We start from the raw sequence: 19149 nt of genomic DNA on the forward strand, positions 1-19149 counted from the left end.
TAAAATATTGGACAGAGTATCTTCCTGCTTGGATTTAACAATAAATTTAAATAATTCAAAATTTAAGTGAGTCTGCATTAATCAATTTTTTGCCGTTGCCTGTAGCAGCAACGAAAGTCCGCAGTAGAAGTCTTTCCAGCTTGAAATCCTGCTTGTCAATTTTGTCAGATGCGTAGTCTAAATTACATTCAGTTTTGTCTGGATCTAATAATATAGCCGGCGTTAGATAAGCTAACTTATCCGTTAAATTCTGTAGCTGTTGAATACGCTCACGAATTTCTGCAAAGCATTTACTTTCTGAGCGCACAATCTTATGTCAAGTCAGTATAGACGTTGTTGCCAGTTGCTACAAACTATCATTAAAAGAAGGAGAATTTCCCGAATTCGTCACAAAATAAGTAATGAAAAATTCCGTGCTCCTTTTAATCGGTCCGAATTTGTAGTTGCGATAAAAATATAAAATGGTTCAAATATTTACAAAATATTTTTATTATTTATTGTTAAATTTTGCCGCCCCCTAAAATGTGCTGCCCGGGACGGGCCGCCCCTGCTGCCCCCACTACGCTACGCCACTGGGTTATGCCTTGTCAAACTTGTCAATTTAGTCAGTGTCACTTCAAGATATTTTCGCGCTTGCGCGTCTGTACCATTTCTCAAAACTAGCACTTTGTATTGTACTTAAAAAAAATGATACAAAAACTACCGGCTATGTCATACAAAAAATGTAAGTTAAATGATAGAAGGACATGAAACTACGATTTTACTATGTTTGGTGACACAAAAAAATGATGTATATGTATTCCAAAAGCGATGTTATAAGAATAAATAATTTAATTATATTACCTGGGATATGATACGTAGTGAAACTAACTCCCTCACGGCAAATTCCACGTGGTATATATTTATATTATCTTATATCAATCGGCTTCTCAAATACCCTCTAGAGATTTACTGGTAACTTTTCTGTTGTTTGTTCAATGATGTTTATGTAGAATATTTAACTTCTATGCCATATTTTCCCAGATTCGTCCACAAGTATAAAATACCACTACGTATAAATGGCGGGCTATCTGACCTACTGCCTGTATCGAAAATCGATCACATCGACAACGTGGGCACGAAAGCCCTCTTATGGTAAAAAGACGTTCTAATTCGATTATGGGCTTCTCACGGAGGGGTAATATTAACCCAATTTTACTTGAATTGATTTAATTAGTAGCGTGAGCGCTGCATATGGTCAAATTGTACGATTTTGTTGGATGCACGGTCACACACGCGATCAAAATTTTTGCTAATTAGTCGAATTCGACAAAATTGAACGACGCCACAGTACCGTGAGTGGCCGGCTTAATCCATCAATTATAATTTCAATACCTGTAATAATGGGCTTTATTAGCTTTGTTCGTAGAGCCAATCACTGACTAGTCCACGACAAAATCGCATGCGCACTTTAATTCCAGTCTGTTCACCTCCGGATAACTAGTTAGTCTGACAGATTACATTATAATCTGTCAGATAAACTTCTCGATAACTAGTTATCCGGAGGTGGTGAAAAGGCCGGGCCTTAATGTATTTCTTATTTTGTGCGCATGCGATTTTGTCGTGGACTGGTCAGTGATCGGCTCCGCGAACAAAGCTATTATGATACATATTTTCATTACGATACAGATTTTTAACCAATAGAATCGCGAGATGACGTTCTGTCGTGAAGGTGACACATGCGCAATGAGCAATGTCAAATAGGGATATCGAAAATTTAATTGCAAATTATTGCGGCAAATTAACTACTTAATTTGTTTGTGTTACAAAATAAATCAATTGATTATATTTTTTGTTGTGAATGATAATAGAAAAAATCGTGTATACAACTTGCATTTAATTATCATTATCATGCTCTGATTCTATACAAAACTCGCCGCTTTTCGGCTCCTGTCGTATCCGTCCTACTCGCATCATAATTACCATCATTAAATGCTCGTTGCATAATACTATGTCTATATCAAATTAATACCCTGGCTATTGCCAAAGGAACTGTAATCTACATGTCTTCTTCTTCTTTCCGTAAGTCACGTAAGGCTATAAGCTTGCAATATATAATATTTTATTATATGTTGGCATATATTATACAATATAAATATTATATACAGAGTTGCGAGAAAGTCTGGCAACACGGTAATTTCTCGGAAACCGCTAGAATGATTTTTATGGATTTTGGTGGGTGAGGGTCTTTTACTACGACCGATATTATAGTGGTAATTACATTGTTGTCAAATCTTCCGTTTTTCTGGAAATCTAATGAACTTTCTTATTTCAAACGGACCACCCTGTATATCTTTTACGTCTTGGAATTGCTAATGGATATTGATTTTTTTCATATGATATTCCCTATACCAAAATGCCATAATATCGGAGTTATTGGTACATTTATTAAAAAAAATTTTTTAAACAATTTATAAAAATCAACTTTTTTGGCCCAGGTAGATATTATTTTAGGTTCATTGGAGCATTTTGAATAAAAAAGGTCTTTTGTAATTTTCCTCTAAAGTTAATCGTTTCCGAATTATAAACAATTTAAAATTGAAAAAAATTGAAAAATGACTATTTTCTAGGTTCAAAAACACAAGTAAATAATATTTTTTTTGAAACTACAAAGTGCCTAAATTCAAGTTTAAGCCTTATTTTATCAGTTACAAATGAGAAATTTGGTCTTTTTTTATTCTAAAATATTATTTTTTAGTTGTTAATGCAGCCCGATCGCCCGTTCTCTCATATGCGCTTCAGTAATAATTAAAAAAAAACAATATTTTAGAATAAAACGTGCCAACAATTATTATAGGTATCTGATAGAAGAAGGTTTGATCTTGAATTTGAGTACTTTGTAATTTCAAAAATTATTTTTTTTACTTGTGTTTTTGAACCTTGACGATCGTCGTTTTTCGTTTTTTTCAGTTTTAAATTGTTTATAACTCGAAAACGATTAATTTGAGAGAAAAATTACGACAGACCTTTTTTGTTCCCAATGGTCTAAAGAACCTAAAATAATATCTACCCGGGCCGAAAAAATTGATTTTTATAAATTGTTTAAAATTATTTTTAATAAATGTAGCAATAACTCCAAAATTATGGAATTAAGGTATAGGGAATATCATATGAAAAGTAATCAGTATCTCTTAAGGATTTCAAAACTTAAAAAATATACAGGGTGTTCAATTTGAAATAAGAAAGTTCAGTAGATTTCCAGAAAAACTGAATATTTGACAACAATGTAATTACCACTATGATATCTTCCGCAATAAAAGACCCTTACCCACCAAAATCTATAAAAATCGTTTTAGCGATTTCCGAGAAAATAACGTGTTGCCAGACTTTTTCGCAATCCTGTATAATACCGGGTGTCCACTTATATTTTCCCCCATTTTAACTGCCTATAACTTCTAAACGGCTCAAGATAGAAATATGCGGTTTTCGCTGAAATGTTTTATCTTAGTAAAAGTTTTGTCTCAATGGATTGAATTTTTTATGTCGCTTTCAAATACGAAAAAGAAAATGGCGGATTTTTGAAAAAAACGTTGTTGATTTTTTTTTAATGGAACACCCAGTATATTTTTCTGTAAATTGAAAGAAAGGTCATTCACCTATCCAGCGATATAAAGTTTTTCCAAATCGGTTGTCAAATCACTGAATAATTAATTTTTAAAATGAGAGGTGCAACGTGGATATCACATAACTAAATAACATAACTGAGCAAATTGATATTATGTTATGAGATTTCCACATTGCATCTCTCATTTTAAAAATTAATAGCTCAGTCATTTCACAACCGATTTTAAAAGTTTTTATATCGCTGGATAGGTAAAGGACCGGTTTTTCAATTTTTTAGGCAAATGACTATTTTTTATATCGCTTATAAGTAAAAAATGGCGGATTTTTGAAAAAAAAACTTTGTTGACTCTTTTTATTAAAACACCCAGTACATTTTTTTGTAACTTGAAAAAAACAGTCATTTACCTATTCAGCGATATAAATTTTTTTAAAATCGGTTTTCAAATGACTGAGCAATTAATTTTTAAAATGAGAGATGCAATGTGGAAATCACATAACAATATCATTTTTAGTTATATTATTTAGGTATGTGATATCCACGTTGCACCTCTCATTTTAAAAATTAATTACTCAATGATTTGACAACCGATTTTGAAAAACGCTATATCGGTGGATAGGTGAATGACCTTTCTTTCAATTTACAGAAAAATATACTGGGTGTTCCATTTAAAAAAAGTCAACAACGTTTTTTTCAAAAATCCGCCATTTTTTTCGTATTTGAAAGCGATATAAAAAATTTAATCCATTCAGACAAAACTTTTACTAAAGTAAAACATTTCAGCGAAAACCGCATATTTCTATCTTGAGCCGTTTAGAAGTTATAGGCAGTTAAAATGGGGGAAAATATAAGTGGACACCCGGTATAACATGACCATACGGGGTCAATATTTGGACCTGCTTATATCGTTGTTTACTAATAATCATACATTTTGTCTTATTCATATACTATTGATTCTAATTATTTACTTACTTAATCCGAAATCTTTCTACCTTTAGGTGTAAGGAGGTTTTAGTTGAGCTATGCATATTTGTCTCCATTTTCCTGGCATGTATTCGATGTCGTATTTCTTCCCATAGATACTAAATCCCTCTTCAAAACTTCCTTCGTGACACCCTCTATCCATCTTGCTCTTGGTTTGTTCCTTGCTCTCGTTTTGTACGTCCTTCCGACATTCCACATACATGCCCGTACCATCTGAGTTCTCGTTGTGCGATTTTATCGTTTATGAGTTATATTTGTAGGTTTTTTATAATTGTTTTGTATCTGATTTTTTCTATTCTTTTTCTATTTTTTCTCAGAAAACTCATTTCCATAGTTTTTATTTTTGTCTCTCTGTTAATGTTTAGGTCTTCTAATTGCCTTCTCTAACTGCTTTCTTTTTATGGGTTCTATAATATTGCTCTTTGTTTGTACCTTTTTCTTCATCTAGGTTTTCCGTATCCATGTATGTTAACTCTTTAGTATTCTCGCCAACTTTCCATTGTTTTTTCATCTTCTGTTAGTATATTTTCGTTTTTATCTTTTATATTCGTCGGTGTGTATACCCCCTTTTGTGTTAGTTGATTTCAGTGTGCATAGAAAATTTTTTGATTTTCCCTGTCCTTGATTTTTGCCCAAATTCCTCCCATGAACTCTCTTTGGCTTCTTTGAGTGTTATTTTGACTTCCTTCCATGTTTTCTTGTAAGTTTCATAATCCTCGGGCCATTTTATGAATAAGTATCTCTTCAACTATAATTTTTTTCTATATATTTTTGATTGTATCTCCTCTGTCAACAATTCGGTTCTTCTTATGGTTATATTTGCCTTTTGTCTTGCCTTATGCTTCTTGTGCTGCTATTATTATGTTTTTTTCAGATGCTCCCATTTCCCTCTAAGTATACTTTAAAATGTTATATAATTTTTCCTGGTATATTTCCTGTATCTTTCTTCTTTTAGCTTATAGCCATTTATTTTTTCATTTACCTTTCTTCTCCTATTTTCTTTCATTTCTTCTATTCTTTTAAGTGTCATGATTACCAAGTACTAGTCGCTTCCAATCTCTACCACTCTTTTTACCTTTGTGTCTTGTACTCTATTTCATTTATTAGCGCTCACCACACAATAGTCTATTATTGATGGTTCGTTTCTGTTTTTTGCTGCTTTGTATATTTGTGTATGTCTTTATGTTTAATTTCATGTTTGTTTTATGACCAATCTTTTTCTCTATAATATATGTTTATTATTTCCTTGTTTTTGAAGTTATACTTCTTTACGATCGAGAGTGAAATTTTATAAACCTCGGCGCATGCGCACACAGACATTATGTTGTTAGTTGCTAAATCATCCAAGTTAGGTATATATCAGCGTTATTAAGGTCTAAAAAGAATATATTAGTGTTTTTAGTAAATATATTTATTTATTATAATTTTTGTGTCTTTGGATTTGTCTTCCTGGGAATAAGATAATAAGTATTAAACATTTTTACAAAAATTATATACTTCACTTGATCTATTTGTCACCGTCGTTTGTAATTACGTCCGATCAGCCGTCAAAACAAAACTCTGATGGGTTGTAAGTAGAGCATTCGACTTCGTAACGCGGAGGTGCCGGGTTCGAATCCGAACACGGACGGACGATTGTTATTCTTTTTTTTTTTTAATACAAATAAACTGTTTTAAGTACCTATATTTATTTCATTGAAATCATATAATAGAAGTATAACTTCTTACGTGCGTACAAAGTAAACACACATTCTTTTTTTTTTTTTGTTTATTATCTCTTCGCGTTTCTTTTCCATGCATTCCTTTGGTCATTTTTGTTTTTATTTCCAATTTCCTATGTCTTCCTAGGAACATTCTTTTTGTTACGCTTTTCATCCTCATTTGGTTCATGAACTATGATTAATCTCTTTTTAACTCATTATAATATTTAATTTATACTATCATTATTCCTTCTGATATAGCTTCCTATTTCCGCAATAATTTTCTTTTATTGGCATGTATTATACAACCTGCACCTCCTGTTGCTCTTTATTATTCATTAACTCCCCTGTGTCATATCAAATGTCCATTTTCTAGTTCTGTTTCTCCTTTGCCTTTCTTTCTTATTTTGCTTAAAGCTAAGAAATCTAAATTTAACTTTACGAAGTCAATTTCTAGTTGGTGTTTTGATATACCAGGTCCCCAACTTAGTAACAATTCTTGCTTTCCTATTTTCTATATTGCTCTCTGTGTGTTCTTTCATGATAGCCTTCATTATCATTCAACCCGGATCTATCCACTGCTGGATATAGGTATTCCTCTGTCTTTTCCATATATTTCTGTTTTATGCTGTTTGCATTCAATTTTGTCGATCCATTTTACTTCGATCTCTACTTCGATAATATATGCTTCTTTTCTTGGTCTCCAGTGCATTGTTGTTCTGCTAACAATACACTGGAGTACTGGAGAACAATACACTGTTAGCCATATTATTATTTAAATACAATTATTTCATATGCAATTTATGCTTTACTGTTGATGGATCCCCAATATTAGAAATATTTTTTTCCTGATCGCCATCATTTGCCAGTTTTTGGAATCGTGTAATATAATTACTGAGTAAAATAGAACAACGCTTTATACAAAAATTTTAGCAAATTTATACAAAGGTAATGATTATTACATCACAAAATAAATATTTTAATACACCGTTTCACCTCCATAAAATGTATTTACGTAACCATATAATATGAACATTATAGTGAGTTATTTATTAATTACTTGGTTGTTTCTAGACCAAGTATTAAATAAATTAAACGAGCATTTATCGAATTTAAATTTAATTGTATAAATTAAATGTAACACTCATTCTTTTTCACTTTTCTTTTGATCAATTACTCAATATTAATTATTTTGATATCTAAAGTTGGTTAGAAATTTTTTGAATTAGTTCTTAGGCCTGGATCCCGCGCACAAAAAAAGTTTGTTAATAGCAGGCTGAACATTTGTTAATAGCTTAACGACGTCTAGTCAGACAAACCTTGATGTACGGGAACACTGGAACAGGGGAAGTTTAATTTGTGGAACAGGTTACAGGTTTCGAACGTCAAACTACGAAAACGTCCCATGTATTTTGTCGGACAGAACTTCTAATTGGTTTGTTACCCTACGCCTCTTTCATACTTTACGATTTTGGTCGTCACGACAAATAGTCGTACGACCGTTCGTCGTGCTCATCGGACTTTCACACTTCACGACAGTATTCATCTTATTGTCGTAGAGAGCACAAGGCGTAGAATGAATCGGGCAAAAATTTTGGCTTTATGGTTAATTTATCGCCGTAAAAAAAGACAGAGACGTAATCGCCTACATTGGGTGCATCCAATCAATGGAAGAAGAGAAGAAGTAGGTTTATATCATACACTTTTTGGAGATTTAAGGAATGACCAAAATCAATTTTTTAATTATTTACGCATGTCAGTGACAAAGAGTTTCCTCGCCCTTCTTATATATTGGTAGTATTAAATTGTTTTCCCAATCTTTTGGGATCCTTTTTTCCTTCCATGCATCTTTGTATATTGTCCACAGCCAGTCTTTCCCTTTCTCTCTTAAGTATTTGATCATTTCTGGTGCAATTTCATCCTCCCCTGAAGCTTTACCTACCTTTAATTTTCGTATTGCTTCTACCAGTTCTTTTCTTAAAATCTTTCTTAATTGTTCACCCATGTCATTTATTTCGCTCAGCCTTTCTTGAGGTGTACTTCCAAACTTTTCTTCATAAAAGTTATCAAAATACAAAACATTAAATTACATAAATTTTGTTTTTGTTCGCCCTGCTCATCTTTGGTAATCCCTGCTTATTAAATTAAATGCTTGCTTTAAGGATTGCTGTCTCATTTTTGTTGTCCCAGTTCAGTAGCAATAATATGTTGTATAAAAAATATATACCTATTTTGTCAATAAATACAATTAAATTGGTGAACAATAATTATTGTTATAGGGCTCAATTTTCATCTACGTTTATGTCACTGGACACTAAACTGTGCTATAAAAGAATCTTTAAAATATTAACAAGAAATTTTAGATATTCCCGATGAAACATTTATGATTTAATTTTTATAATAGGGTACATTGATAATAATGCATTGTATAATAGGGTCTATTCCTCGGCACTTTGAAAAACTCATAAACATTGTTAATTCTGAAATTTTTGTCCTCACAATAAAATAGTACCAACCAGATGCTTACCTATGTATTGTATCTATGTAGGTAAAAATTCCCCATCTATATTGTCTGCCATTATGCAGGTACGTGCCACTGGATTCACTAGTACTACACGACTAACTGTCGTTAAGTATGGAAGCACTGCTTTATGCCCGTGGTTCACTGATAGTACGGCACGACACGGCCGGACGACAGCCGAAGAGCAACGGCACGACAGTTAGTCGTGATCGTCTTGTGTGAAAGGCTCCGTACATTGTTGTATTGGACTAATGGAATGTACGACAAATTGTCGTTACGACCGTTTGTCATCACGACCGAAGTCGTAATGTATGAAATAGGCCTTTCATTAAACTCTCAATGAGACTCCTCGTAATGCCCAACGCCCAACGTAGTTGTCGGACAAACATTTTATCATATATTCTATAAAGTTTGCTATTGAATAAACTTAAAAACAACCTGCTAGTTTTCACAATCATAAACTTGTCAGGATGATCCGTTCCACAATTAAAACTTCCCCTGTTACAGTGTTCCCATACATCAAAGTGTGTCCGACTAGACACCGTTAAGCTATTAACAAGTTTTCAGCTTGCTATAAATAAACTTTTTTATGGTACGCGGGATCCAGGTCTATCTTCTTAAGACTTTTTTTTTAATATACCGTGAGCGGCCGTAGCGACACGGCATAATCGCTAGCCTCATACGCCAGTGCACGTGGGTTCGAGCCCTGCCAAAGACATCCAATTTTTCATTTCTAAAAATGATACGAGCCGTCTCACCGTGTCTTGGAGAGCACGTTAAGCCGTCGGTCCCCCGACACTAGTTACTTGAAACAGGGTTAAAGATATAATTGGCGCCGAAACAATTAGAAAGGATCTCCCCGGCAAAAATGCCATAACATATTATTATTATTATTTAATTTACCAAGAATTCTTTTAGTTTTGAGCTATATCTTGCATTTAGTATGTGCACAACCTTCGTTTTTTCTTCTTTTAATGTATCCTTTTGCTTATATTCCCATTTCAATAGGTTGTTTTATTCTAGTCTTACCAAGGTCGTGTTCAAATCAGTTATATTTAAGCTAAGCATGTAGGTGACTTGATAAACTAAGTCTATGATCAATTTAATGGCGCAGTCAGAAATACAACGTTCTGACTATAGTTACACTGGCGGATCCAGAGGGGTGTCACGGGGGTCATGACCCCCCCCCATAATTGTAAACCACCTTATACTAGGGTCGGTAAGACTAAGTGACCTTGCATCAGAGAGAAGTAATTAAATCACCCTCAAGACCGATGACCCCCCCAAATAAAAAAATTCTGGATCCGCCACTGTATAGTTACAGAATGAACCTAAATGTATGGCTTAAAATAAGCCCTAATAAGACAAAAACCATGAAAAGTACCAGAAATCTAAATTTGTTGAGTGTAGTAAAGTACCTTTGGGCAAAACTAGATTTAATGCTTACTAGTAATTAGCAACTGGAACGAAAACCAACAAAGCGTTGACTACATCAATGATAACCCAGACTAAATTTGTGCTCACTACGGAGAGCAATGGATTGTATCCTCGCTCCGCCCCTTGATCCCTGGTATTTATATTCGTGAATTCTCGCATTTAAAATAATGTATTTATTTACATAGCGATCGATAATATAGTTTCGATCGCTATGTAAAATAAATACATTACATATTTTAAATGCGAGAATTCACGAATATAAATACCAGGGAGCAAGGGTCGGAGCGAGGATACAATTCATTGCTCTCCGTAGTGAGCAAACCCTAACTCATGCAAGAAATGTCCCAATACCACGACATATGCAGCAAATAGTAGATTCTTAAAATTAAGCGGGATGCAAATACTTGTTTGCTTTGGAATCACAGTTTGGTACTCCTACGTTTATAAATACTTATTAAATTTGCAGCTAGTAGAGTAGATTTTGTAGATCCAAGAGCAAACTGGATTAACCAAAGGTAGAGTTACTCGAGAACACCTTCGAACATAAGACAAATAATAGAAAAATCTAGGGAGTTCAATATCCCACAATACATTTGTTTTATAGGTAATCGTAAAGCGTTGGACAGGGTCAAATGGAAACATTTATTACATAACCTATAAGAAGTACGCGTACCCAAACACTCAATTTCGTTTATACCTGAAGTATATGAACACACTACTGGAAGAGTTAAGGTACTTGCCACCTTCTCAAATGAATTTCATTAAGAACAAGGTATCAGACAAGGATGTATACTGCGCCCACAATTATTTAACATATGTATATGGGGAGCATATTATAACAAGAGCGTTTGTAAAATGTGAAAAAAGGCATCTCAATAAATATAAAAAAAATAAAAACCTTATCTTGTAAAAGGTATATTTAAATAGGCCTAAAAAGGGCTATATCACAACAAAACGTTTTCGGAATCACTATTCCATCATCAGTGTTATCACAGGTTTACATGCTTTAAGCCACCAAAATATAAACCTGTAAACCTTTGAGTTGTTTTTAAACAGTTGAGGTTATATTATATTATCCGATTTTAAAGGATGTTAAAATATTTCCAGATTAACCCCTGGAATCACATGACATCAACCATATTGTTTGGAAAATTTGTAGGTAGGACCTTACATGGCAGAGTTTAGGTGACAACTGAACAACTGAGTTGTCACCTAACCTCTGCCATGTAAGGTCATACCTACAAATTTTCCAACCAATATGGTTGATGTCACGTGATGCCGGAAATATTTTTAACATCCTTTAAAATCAGATAATATAATGTAACCTCAACTGTTTAAAAACAACTCAAGGGTTTTTACCCGTAGGTATATTTTGGTGGCTTAAATCATGTAAACCTGTGATAACACTGATGATGGAATATTAATTCCGTAAACGTTTGGTTGTGATATAGCCCTTTTTAGGGATTTTAAATATACCTTTTACAAGATAAATGACTCTCAATAAATGACCGAAAAATAAACAACCTACGTTTTGCAGATGATACAGCTCTTCTTGCAAATACAGTGGAACCCCGATAAGTTGGCCTCCGATAACTCGGAATTCCGGCTAACCCGGACCGATTTTCATCAGACAAAACAAACATTTTCTCACTTTGACTTTTTTAGTTTTTTACCAAGAAATAAAAAATACTGTATACAACTGTACGTAATTTAGATGTACTGTGCATATCTATTTCATGGTTTTGCAATTATAATGTGTATTTGTTTATTATTTATATTTATTTAAATAAATTTTACCATATTCTCCGGTTAACCCGGATTTTCAATAACACGAATCGGCCGCGGTCCCGATCAATCCGACTAATCGAAGTTCCACTGTAGTCAAGAATAATTTATTGGTATCACATGACTAGTTGGAAACAAAAGTCAAATATACAGTCAGCAGTTAAACATATCAAAGGTAAAGATCATGATAGTGGATAGACTACATGACAATCATACACACATAACCATGATTGACCGACTCTCCAACAAAGTCCATCTCCAACAATATAAATACTTTAGTTGTGTAATGAAATTTGACACAGAAAACATGGAAAGACTGAAGATCATGAGGAAATTTCCCAACAAGATGCATCTGGAACAGAATGGATGGAAGACCTACGTATGAGTAAAAAGAAATGACAAGAGACAGATATCTTCAAAGACGGACAATACATGACATCACGGTGACCACTACACTCCCTCCAGAGGGTCAGGACTGGAAGACTGAAAATTCATAATATATATAGTACTGCCAGACTTAAAAGTCCATAACCGGAAATCTTTCTTTATTTTGCTATCACCTGCTCTTTGTAGAAACTATTAACATGTATTTAACCATTTCTTAAACGTCCCCTTCTCAATTTACCTTTCATGACCCTTTTCATCGACGCACGATTTTAAATAAGATGAAAAATCCAAAAAATAGTTGTTTTTGATTAAGCACTACACATATACCCACACTCTTCCAAATACAAACAAAAACCTCACATAAACACTACGCAAACGTATAAACATATGTGAAGAAAAGCGAAAGTTTTACTTCAATAAAATTAAAGGTAATATTAAAATAAAACTTTTATTGAGACAAATTTTCTGGTAACGCCTCTACGGTTTCTATAATTTGCAAACGATACTAATGCTGAGGTAAAGAAGGCTAGGGGAGATCTAAGAATTGCATCTCACTTCCTGCCTGCTCAGCGTGGCAAAAATTCCAACGAAAACTTGGTACCACGTACTTTCCTCGAAATTTCGTTGGAATTTTTGCCACGCTGAGCAGGCAGGAAGTGAGATGCAATTCTTAGATCTCTCCTAGCCTTATTTGTCTCAGCATTCGCATGGTTTGCAAAACCGCGAAGGCGTTACCAGAAAATTGAAATTAATAAAAGTTTTATTTTAATATTATTTTTAATTTTATTGAAGTAAAACTTTAGCTTGTTGTAATTTGGTGTAGTTTGGTACTAGCAGTCGGATTGGTTTTTGTTCATGTAGAGAAAGTCATAAAATATACACTCTCTGATGGTGATAGCTTCTTCTTCTTCTTCTTCTTCTTCTTCTTCTTCTTCTTATAATAGGCCTCTTGGCCTATTCCTTACCGATTTTGAGCTTGTATTCGTAGCTGTGATGTTGACTGCCAGCTATCTCGCCACCTTTTAAAGGCCCTTCCTATTGGTCTCTTGCCTGTTGGCTTCGAATCCCTGGCTATACGGGCTATTCTCTTGCTGTCCATTCCTGTCACATGCTGATTCCACTCTCGTCGTCTCTGTCTTCCCCACCGTATTATATCTTGTATGTTACAGAGATCTCTTATTCTGTCGTTCGGTATTCTGTCTCTCAGTGTTTTCCCAGTTATTGACCTCAACGTTCTCATTTCTGATGCTCTCAGTATCCTCTTGGTTTCTGCTGTGTCACATCTTGTTTTTATCGCGTACGTCATGATCGGTCTTACACATGATTTGTATATGCGTACTTTCCCTTCCAGCGTCATATCTTTGTTTTCCAGATGACATCCCTTAGACATCCTGACAAGTAATTGGCTTTATTTGCTTGCTCTTTCGGACGCTCTCTTTAACATCTCCATAACTACATATTTCGATTCCCAGATATTGGAATTTCGAGACTTGTTCAATTAGTTCGTTGTTAATTACTAATTTGCCTCTTATGGGTTCCGTTGACACTACCAGGGATTTTGTCTTAGCTGTTGATATTTTCATGTTGTAGTTCTTCGCCACTGTATTGAAAGTTTGTGCCATTCGCTGTAGGTTATCCTCGTTATCGGAGATTAAGATTGCGTCGTCAGCATAACAGAGGATTTCTATTTGTTTTTCCGCCATCTTATATCCTTTTCCAGTAACTTTAACGTTTTCTATGATTTTGACCATGAATAAATTATAAAGCAATGGGCTCAAACTATCCCCTTGTCTGATTCCCGAGTTAATTTCTACTTCCGATGTTAGTTCATTGTCGACTTTTATTCTGGTTTTGTTCTTCGTATTAATATCTTTAATTATCCTTATCATCTTGTTGGGCTGATTTTTCTCCTTTAGCAATCTTAGCACATCTTCCAATCTTACACAATCGAAGGCTTTAGTCAGATCTATAAAGCACATAAATGCAGGTTTATTATATTCCAGTGGTTTCTCAGCAATTTGTCTGGCTATGAATATGACGTCTATTGTGGTGTGGACCTATTTTTCCGAAAACCTTGTTGTTCCTCACTAATTGTGTATTCTTCATTTATTTTATTGGCAAGTATTTTTGTTAAGAGTTTAAGAGTTGTGCTCAGAAAGGTGATGGTACAGTAGTTGCTAGGGTCTTTGCTGTTTTCTCTCTTGTGTATAGGTATTGTTATACTCGTCCTCCACTGGTCTGGTTCACGCTGGCTACATATTATTTCTTGAAAGAGGATCTCTATGTTTTCGATTAAGGTTTCTCCTCCGTATTTCAGGAGTTCATTTGGTATCCTATCGGGCCCTGGTGCTTTTCTTTTTTTTTAGTTTACGTATGTTATTCCTTATTTCTTCTTTTGTAATTTCTAGTTTTGTGTCTATGTTGGATTAGTCTTCATTTCCTGTTTCTTCCTCTTCTTCAGGTATTATAGTATCTTCCTTATATAGTTCTTCTATATAGGCGGTCCATTGTACTGCTTCTATTTTATTTAAACTTCTATATTCGTTAAGGGGTTTTTTCCTATTTTTTAGTATTTTCCAAACTTTTCTTTGCGCCCCTTACAAATCGTGTTCCATTTCTTTGATAAAGCGTGTCCAATATTCCCTTTTAATATTTCTTATCTTAGAATTGATGTAATTTCTTGTGTCTCTGTATTGTTGGTAATTGTTTGGTGTTTTGTTAGTGCTTTGTAGGTATGCTTTTCTCTTCTCATACGCTAGATCTCTTATTTCAATATTGAACCAAGGCTTTGGTATTTTTGTTGCATTCAGGTTAATTTTTCTGACCCCTATGCTTTCCTTTGCGGCTTGTAATATATTGAATAGCTTAGGACCTTGAAACCGGTTAGGGTGTTTATGGTACTCTCTGAATGAATTGAAATATAAGACGTCTCTAGTTTTCGTTTTAAAGCAAAATTATTATGTATAAACATATAAACATGTATTATATTCGCAAAAGAATTTTTATTTTAATGTTACATATTAAAACAATTTTTTTCTAGAGTGGTAAATAATATAATTATTTTCTGTTTCAGATATCTGTTGCTATTATATGCATGTTTATAACATGGCAACAAGTTGCTGCTGTAGTGAACAATAATCCGTTGAAAGTAGAAAAACAAAACGAATCTTCTGCAGAAACGACCGACGCTAATAAATCAAGTTCTACAATAGAAGTTGTAGATTCCGTAGCAGAAGCTTCAGAAGAAAGTGGAAATAGAAGAGAAGCTTCACTCGGTGATAAATATGGAGTGCCATTACCAGGAGGAGTTCCAGGGGACTCGTATTTACCAGTAGAACCGAGTAACCCAAACCTTCCTATACCTGTGTATGGAGTTCCTGATGGATCTGCTAATAATGTCGTTTATCCTGCGCCTCCTCCAGACATTCCACCTACTATAGCATTGCCTTCTCTTGGTTTCGGTTTATCACCTTTAGGAAACACTTACGGACCACCTAAAGTGAATTTCTTGCCACCAAGTAACAGTTACGGTCCTCCAAATAACAACTTTATCCCACCTGGTCCTCCGATTAGTACATATGGTCCACCAAGTGTAAGCCACGGACCAATAAACAATAATTTTGGACCTCCTATCAATACATTTGGACCTCCACGTCCTTCCTTTGGTCCGGGAAGACCAAAGCCTCAATATGGTCCTCCAAGGTTCCAATACGGCCCACCAGGAAAACCAATACCATCAAACGTTAAATTTGGATTTAAACCTCCATATAAAAACTTTGGAGGCCCAAAATATCCCTCTAAGCCGTTTGGTACTTATGGACCACCCGTAGGATACTTTAAAGATAATTACAATCCCATTAAATTTACTTCAAGTTATAATGGTAATAATATTATTTCTAATGAAGGTTCATTTGGCGGCGGTGGTGGTCTAAACAATAAGTACGGAGTACCAAAATTGGAAATAGACTTATCAGGAGTAATTTCTAGTCAATACGGAGTGCCGAATGTTGGTCATACCAATCATGGAGGTGTTAATCTGATTTCTACGCAATATGGTGTACCTGATAATGATATTTTGGGAGGTCCTAAACCTCAATATGGACCTCCTCAACCCTCTTCACATCCACAACCTCCACATCCTGGAGCTCCAGCTCCTCCAACACCCCCAGATATTAAATATGATGGTTGGCAACCTATACCAGGACTAATTTCTAGAAAGCCTACTCCAGTATATGGAGCACCAGCTGGAGATCAACACATTGAGACTGACTTGTCCTACAATAAGGATCTTTCACCACCACCAATTAATACACATATCGAACATCAGTCTAATTCCCACGCATCGGTAGCAAATCTCGAATTAGAAAGCTCATACGGACCTCCACCCCAAAAAGCGCTTAGCGATTCGTATGGTGCTCCTTTAAATACAGTAACAGGATCAGGGGGTGTTGTAAGCGCATCTGGTGAAGAAGCCCATGGGCATGGACAACATGACCTATCACATCACGATCATCAATCCAATGTTAATATAGGCTTTTCAGCTCTTGGACTAAACGGTCAAAACGTCAACACTGTAAAGAGTATAGGATACGAAATATTCCCTAATGGAGCAGCCACTATCTTGGGAGGTCAACCCTCTGGCTCATACAAACCACCAGTACAATCTGGCAATTCTTATGCTTCAGGACATTCTTATAGTACGTCATTTGGCTCCTCCCAGCATTCTCATGGTTCTTTCAGCTCCCATAGAGGCAGTGGATACAAAGGATTATCCTTTTCATCTTCTGGAATCGGCTTAATTCCCCCCAGTGGTATTTATGGTGCTCCTAGTGGTTCTTATGGAACTCCTCTATTTTCAGGTCCAAAATTAGGACCACCCAAACATTCCAATGCAGGTTTTCTGACTAACACCTTTGGATCAAACGGCCACTCTGCAATCTCATACCAGAATGTTAACCATGGAACGTCTTCTGGCACCACGAGCTATCATGCACCATTAAACATAGTTGATGGATCTTATAATCAACATCAAACAGGTCAATTGCAAGGTGGCAATTTATACAGTTCAAGTCAATCACATGGTTCAAGCCAATTCAGTGGTGGTAATGAAATAGTATCTCTCGACTACAGTCATCCAGGTATTACTATCGATTTAACAAGTGGAGGACAAGGACAAACTAATTATAATGGCCCTTATGATTGCAAGTCACAGTCCTTGCCATCTTTATCATATGGAGTGCCTTCTGCAAATAGTTATACCGCTGCGCTTTCATCTTTGACCACAAATATTGGTACTGGACATGGTAGTTCATCTGTCACTACAACTTATGGAGCTCCCGAATCATTACCTGTTCCCCAAGCGCAGATAGGAATTAAACCTGTATATGGAGTTCCAGATTTAACAATATCTCAGAGTCAGAAAGTAAACACTGAAATAAGAGCCAATTCACTTGAACATGAATCTCAAGATGCACAAGGAAAAACTTACGGTAAGAGCGTAGCAGCTAGCTTTGGACCAAACAGTGAATTAATTCAATCAGAAAGTATCGATTTTAATAACATACCCTTACAAGGTAGTCTAGGTAGTTACACTCTACAAATTCAGTCTTCTGACGGAAGTCAAGCTCAAGTACCACACGGACAAGTTCTTAACGATGGTCTCTTACAGTCCATTTTAGCTGCCATTGAACAACCTAAAGGATCCAATGCTGGGCAACCCATTATTCAGCTGCAAAAAAGTTTGGAACAGCAACAATTTGTTACTAACGATACTATCTCATCGGTAGTCGAGCAGCTTACAGATGATGAAATTAGACAGGGAACACAATTGGCTAAAGATGAAATAGTGAAGACTTCTGAACTAGCAGAAGAAGGTATACATTACTCTGTACCCACCAATGAAGATACCGAACCAGATACCGAAATACAATACTCGTCTCCTAATCAGTACATTATTACTGCTACAGATGACAACCAACTGATTAGTGAACCTAAGCCGATTGAAACTAATGAAGTATCAGACACAGAACCCGAAACACCAGTGTTTGATAACAGCAGAATAGCCCTCTATTTCAGTAATAACCAAAGACTAAAAAAAGAAACACAAGAAGCAAGTGTAGGTGAACTAAAGGAAGAATCAAAAGAAAGTGAAACGGTTCAAATTTAAAATATAGTTTTTATTTTGGATAATTGCTCAAAAATATTGATGTGTCAATGTGACTGAAAAAAATGGCGTAGTTGTTGAAAAATAGTATTGTACGATCTTAAAAAGTAGTAATTTATTGTACGAATATTTATTTATTTTAATTTAGATTGTTTAAATAAAGATATATTTAACTTTTATTCATAAGTTTTATATTTTAGGGATTAGTGTTGAGTACATTATTTGTAATATTACAACTTTCATATTCCGAGTAGGAAGTGAAGTTCTTTTAAAGAAATAATGCTATATTGTGAAAGGCAAGGGGAGATCATCTCAATTAATTTTAATATGACTAAGAAAAACGAAAATCGAGTTTGGAGATAATTAAAAACGTTTTTCAACGAATTTACCAATCAAAAATTTGACAAAAGATGTTGATTCTCGTTAAAATCGAGACTACTTACTTATATTTTTAGTTTCCATAATGTCCTCCTGCTCAAGTCTATTTAAACAAAAAAAACGTATTAGCTACCCTGAAATGTGTTTTTGGTAGCCTATACATTCTTCTTCTTAAAGTGCCTATCCGTTCCGG

At 34.8% G+C, this 19149-nt stretch overlaps 1 protein-coding gene across 1 annotated transcript in view; it reads left to right on the forward strand.

The window, feature by feature from the left end:
* Positions 1 to 18757, forward strand: part of LOC114338213 (uncharacterized) — a 101352-nt gene extending 82595 nt beyond the window's left edge. The window contains exon 2 of the mRNA XM_050641346.1: positions 15489 to 18757. Within this exon, the coding sequence (XP_050497303.1) occupies positions 15489 to 18581 (3093 nt within the window). The 3' untranslated portion in view covers positions 18582 to 18757. The remainder of the gene's footprint in view (positions 1 to 15488) is intronic.
* The last annotated feature ends 392 nt before the right edge of the window (positions 18758 to 19149 follow it).

This window comes from Diabrotica virgifera, chromosome 10, assembly GCF_917563875.1.
Source record: "Diabrotica virgifera virgifera chromosome 10, PGI_DIABVI_V3a".
In the NCBI taxonomy this organism is placed as follows: Eukaryota; Metazoa; Arthropoda; class Insecta; order Coleoptera; family Chrysomelidae; genus Diabrotica; species Diabrotica virgifera.